General features: G+C 46.7%; 1 protein-coding gene across 1 annotated transcript; it reads right to left on the bottom strand.

Annotated features, from left to right (window-relative positions):
- Positions 1–277: 277 nt before the first annotated feature.
- LOC124666597 (respirasome Complex Assembly Factor 1-like) lies at positions 278–2,262 on the bottom strand. Its single transcript, XM_047203938.1, has 4 exons — positions 2,104–2,262; positions 1,911–2,014; positions 885–1,014; positions 278–574 (listed from the first exon to the last, which is right to left on the bottom strand). The coding sequence occupies exons 1-4, from the start codon at positions 2,224–2,226 to the stop codon at positions 536–538; spliced, it is 396 nt and encodes a 131-aa protein (XP_047059894.1). The 5' UTR covers positions 2,227–2,262; the 3' UTR covers positions 278–535.
- Positions 2,263–5,331: the final 3,069 nt, after the last annotated feature.

The raw sequence follows: 5,331 nt of genomic DNA, 5'->3' as shown, positions 1-5,331 counted from the left end.
GGCCCCAAGGCATCCATCCGACGTGGCGCGAGACGCCGAAGCACCCCGCATGAAGGGGCTGCACAGGTTTGTCGGTGGGCTCCAAATGGTGCAGGTGCATTATTGGGCGCACCGGTGTGGACCGAAAAAAGTGCCCGATCCCTAAACAGCTATTAGGGTCGCTGTGGGGAGTGCCAGTGGATATGCTCCAAGGACTTCAATATCTCCTAGTTTCTCTATTAACAAATACAAAGGTAAAACTTGAATGAGCCAACAAGAATCGACATGAGGCCGGAGATGGAGACAGCCATGCAAGGAGAAAACCACCTCGCCTGTAAAACTTTACAACTTACTCGGATGTATCAATAAAATCTATCAGGATTACACTGAGTGTGGACAATCTATCCGTGTTACAGTAATTGATACAGGAATAGCTCGATGGTGCTGTTCTGTAGTACTGTAACCTTACACCGTCTACGTCATCCGTGATAGCCAATCTACAATGACATGAACAACGAAAATCCCATGGCGGGCGTATTTCTGCAGATGGGCTTTCTCAAAAGTGTACCAAACTGTATACCAAAGTCCATGAAAGCTGCAACCGAGAGAAGAATCTGTTAGTACTCAGTAGCATCCAACTTAACAGAATGTGCAAACACAAAGCAACAATTGCAGTATGGTTGATGTAATGTTGCAAGCTTTATGTCTTTTTGTTCGATAGCTCCTGCTAAAAAGTAGTATCGGATGATAGTGCTGTTCAGGACATCAATTGACAAATGACACATGAAAAAACAATCACTACGAAGACAGGTTCTCGTGTGATGAAATGAGTTTGACGTTGGTGCAGCAACTAGGAAGCAACGATGGAACAAAAACTAATGAAGGACGATAGCTCGTATCTTTACCAGGAAAAGGGTGAAAGAGGCAAAGAGCCCTTCCTGAAGTAGGGCGCCGTGGCCTCCAAAGTCTTCCTCATCAATCTTCAGCAAATACGCGTAGTACAAATGAACTATCACGGTGGAAATAGTAAAGAATCTGCAACATAGAAAAACAAGGTCATACTGGGTTCTGCATTTATCCAAAAAGTGCTAAGGCAATCATAAGACAGCACACAAATTGGAAAATAGGCACAATGTCACTAAGTTCTGCAGCTCACTTGCAATAAACCATCATGGTAATCTTGACTTACTGATACGAAAATACAACCATATTCCAATATGCCACGCAATATAAGCAAACAGGAATATTATTGGACATGACAAACATGGGGTCATGATTTCAACTGTCTGAATATAGAAAATGCTCGGGTATTCAACAAAGATTAGCAATCATACAGAGTCACCACTCGCAACACAATTTTGCAGCAGACTCTAATACTCTATCGTTTGATGTAAGGCAAATTACATATAATCTCATGGAATGAAGAAAGGACATTTCACATTTGGATGTCAGAGTTTGCATTTGGTTTGACAATGCTGATCTTTCCAAGGAACACTAGCAAGACAAACAGAACCTGACAATCATACATCAGCCCTTAACTAACGACAACCTAGAACCTAACAATTTTGGTAATTATGTTGATTAGCTGGTGGCCAGTTTTCCGAAACAAGACTGAATGTGCAAAGCCTCGAATTGGCAGCGCATGCAACACCCACGGAGCCAAGCCAGTTTCTGAATGACTCGTTGCTCCTCATGGCAAAATCACGAAGTTAAGATTGCTAAACTCACATGTAAGTTGCTAATATGTAACACGATGCGAAAAAACGTGTGGAATTCGGTGTCAAATTCTTTCTCGGAAAAGAACCGTTGTCAGATGAAGCTTAGCGAAGATCACATTCCAACTGAATGGATCTCGCAGCTGATATATGATGCGTGAACGAGAGAGGGAGCTAGATTTTAGGTTTGAGGAGGGAGGGAGGGATGGGACTGACAGCGCGATCCAGAAGGCGCCGACGAGGGGGACGGCCCCCCAGAGCAGGCCGCACGCGAGCCCCACGGCCTGCCGGATCCAGTGCACCGCGTCCAGCAGCTGATCCTGCAAATCCAACAGTCAGAATTGGACGGAGCCACGGGCGGTGGTTGGTGTCCCATGAGCTACGAGAACCGGCGGCGGCAGTGGCGTACCTTGTCCCAGGATGCCTCGGGGTCGAGGTACCTGGCGAGCTTGGAGGGCAGGACGTGGCCGTTCTGCGCCGCGTGGCTCGGATGCCTTGCCGCCGCAGACGCCGCCGCCTTGGACTTCTTCATCTCTAGCTCCGGCGCGGCGCGGCCCGGCGGCGGGTGGAGAGATTGGATCGCTGCAGGGTGGACTCGGCCGTGACACAGAGAAAGAGAAAGAGATTAGTCGCCGCTTACTAGCAGGCCCCACGGCGCCAATACGTATTGCTCGCGGTTTCTGCCTTGGCAGGCCGTTGGCGTATTCCAGGGCCTCCGTCTTGCTTTCCATCTGATGTAATCATCTCATTTTCTTACACATTTGTTTTCTTGGATTTCCTAGTATCCTCGCATAGCATTTAAGTTTATAAATCGAAGCGACAAAAAATTGGTTCTAGCTAAATCCTATTGGCCTCGACTTAATTACACGAGCTCGCTTCATCGCGCTTCTCCTGCTTCCGCCTTGAACCCTCCGCGAGGACTCCTTTGTCTTCGCAACCATGCTTCTCAAGAGTTTACTTTCACCGGTTTGTCGTGCGTCGTCCTTAGCTCTGCCTCTGACATTCATATATGTCTTCTATGGTCCCGTATTATCTTTCACCCGCCACGATGTTGACATCAACATCACTTGAAAGCATGCGTAAAGTACATAATGAGGTTTCTAGTTGAAAGAAACACATTGAAGTATAAACATATTATCTAATCTCTTTCATCAAATCAATATTTTGGTGGCATTGGCTAGAGCATGCAATTTTACACAGTATTAGAGTCAAAGAGATCTAAGTTCAGGACCCAGCTAGCGCCATATAAAATGAAAATATTGCAGAGTTTAACACGGGAGAGAGAGTGTTATAGTATAAATATATTGCCTAGTCTCATTATAGTAATGGGTTGCAACGAAAACACATAAATAGAAAAAAAAAACCTTACAACAAGTCCAATGGTGAGCGCTTGTATAATGGGTTCCATCTGTCTGTGTTATTCGTCTTCGGCTGGGAATCGATGGGTCCCCGCCTCCTTTGCTTGCCGTTCCGGTAAAGGGTGGGGGTGTGGACCTCGGATCCTGTGCTCGACATTGTAGTAAGGTCCCTAAAGTTATAGTTTGGCCAACCATCAACAACGTTATGGCAGCTATGGCGGTGCCATATGGGACAAGCATGAAGTATCCCTGCCTCCTCATCCACCTCGTCAGCGGTGATCTCGTCAGTGGCGTCAAGGAGGCCAAGGAATCGTCTAATTGTTGCTCCTATGGAATGGTGGACCTCGTTCAGCCTACATGTGTTACATGTTTGGTGTTAGAAGATTCAGATTAACTGAAGGATTCAATGGCGATGACTTCGGCTCTAGGACGTTGGTCCTTAGGGGCATGTGCACGAAAACTATCATCAACAACGTCAGCCCGACTCTGGTAGGGGAGTGGTGCGTCCGCGGCTTGCTCTGGCTGATGTAGTAGTCGTTACATGGTCAAGGACCTCAATGTAATGTGTTACTATGTTTGGGTGCTTTGTACTTCTTCCCAACTTCTACAAAATAATCATTATCGCAAAAATATGGTGAGCCCTTGTATAGACGTAGGGCTGAGGAAGAAAAACGAACTAATCAAAAGCTTTGCTCCAAGCTTCTATTTTTTTTTTGAACAAGTCGCCGGGTGAAACACACCCGATCAAAGCTGCTATATTAAAAAACTGGAGTACAAGCTGACCCTATGATTACAAAGAATTACAGAGGGGTCCAGAACAAATAGCAAAGAAGACCCTAGATAAAACTCGACACGCGATCAAGTCCTCCGTCGTCTTCTTCCTCCAGTTCTAGCTCCGACGACGGTCTGCAGCCGCATCTCCGGAGAACAGGCCACTTGGAGACGAAGCCGAGGGGAACACCTACAGCCAGAGCAAGCAGCAACGGAGCGGCAGCCCTACTGCCGTTGAGTCCGACGTGAAGACGGAAGCCGCTTTAGAAACATCGGAGATGAGCTCCACAGAGAAACCATCACCGGCAGCACACCAATCCGAAGCTCACGCCACCACCATGGGGTGTGAGGAATCGAGAGAGGAACCAACAGCGACGAGTACAACATCAACAGGAAGACGAAAGAGCAAGAACTGATCTGCAACTCCGTCCCCCTCGCCACCATGGCCGGTCAGGTCGGAAATCCACACCTCAGCTTACCTCCACGCCCCTCCCCCGCCACCATGGCCGGCCAAGGGAGCAGAGAGGCCACCTTCTCCTTCTTCGACTGATGATTCCTAAGCACCTTATCAAAGGGCTGAGCCACCGATGAGCTTCGAACCCAGATCCACCACGGATCTGGAAGGAGGCCGCCAGCGACGGCCAGCCGGTGCCGTGTGATAACCCACAAGTATAGGGGATCGCAACAGTCTTCGAGGGAAGTGATGTCTACGGGTGCTTCTATTCTTGTAGACAGTGTTGGGCCTCCAAGAGCAGAGGTTTGTAGAACAGCAGCAAGTTTCCCTTAAGTGGATTACCCAAGGTTTATCGAACTCAGGGAGGAAGAGGTCAAAGATATCCCTCTCATGCAACCCTGCAACCACAAAGCAAGAAGTCTCTTGTGTCCCCAACACACCTAATAGGTGCACTAGTTCGGCGAAGAGATAGTGAAATACAGGTGGTATGAATGAATATGAGCAGTAGTATGGAGCCAGAAAATAGCTTGCTGGCGTGCAGTTGATAGTAGTAATATTGCAGGCAGTAAACAAGCAGTAGAACAGTAAACAAGCGATGATTGCAGTATTTGGAAACAAGGCCTAGGGATCATACTTTCACTAGTGGACACTCTCAACATTGATCGCATAATAAATAACTCTTTCTCATATGTGCTACATACACTCTTTTGTTGGATGATGAACACATTGCGTAGGATTACACGAACCCTCAATGCCGGAGTTAACAAGCTCCACAATTCAATGTTCATATTTAAATAACCTTAGAGCATAATAGATCATTGCAAAATAAACCAAGAACTAACATAGTGCACACACTCGTCCACATTACACTATGAAGGAGGAATAGATCACATCAATACTATCATAATGATAATTAACTCCACAATCTACAAGAGATCATGATCATAGCCTACGACAAGAACCACACGGTGCACACACTAATCACCTTTACACCATGCAGGAGGAATAAACTACTTTAATAACATCACATGAGTAGCACATAACTAGTAGCGAT

The sequence above is a fragment of the Lolium rigidum genome, chromosome 6 (genome assembly GCF_022539505.1).
Source record: "Lolium rigidum isolate FL_2022 chromosome 6, APGP_CSIRO_Lrig_0.1, whole genome shotgun sequence".
Taxonomy (NCBI): domain Eukaryota; kingdom Viridiplantae; phylum Streptophyta; class Magnoliopsida; order Poales; family Poaceae; genus Lolium; species Lolium rigidum.
This window is presented reverse-complemented; position numbering and strand designations above follow the sequence as displayed.

Bases quoted from the DNA above. Each gene is read 5' to 3' on its own strand.
- LOC124666597 (XM_047203938.1), bottom strand. From the start codon at position 2,226: ATGAAGAAGTCCAAGGCGGCGGCGTCTGCGGCGGCAAGGCATCCGAGC. The intron at 2,015-2,103 runs GTACGCCACTGC...TTGGATTTGCAG, and splicing joins CCGAGGCATCCTGGGACAAG to GATCAGCTGCTGGACGCGGT. The intron at 575-884 runs GTAAAGATACGA...TCTCGGTTGCAG, and splicing joins CCTCTTTCACCCTTTTCCTG to CTTTCATGGACTTTGGTATA.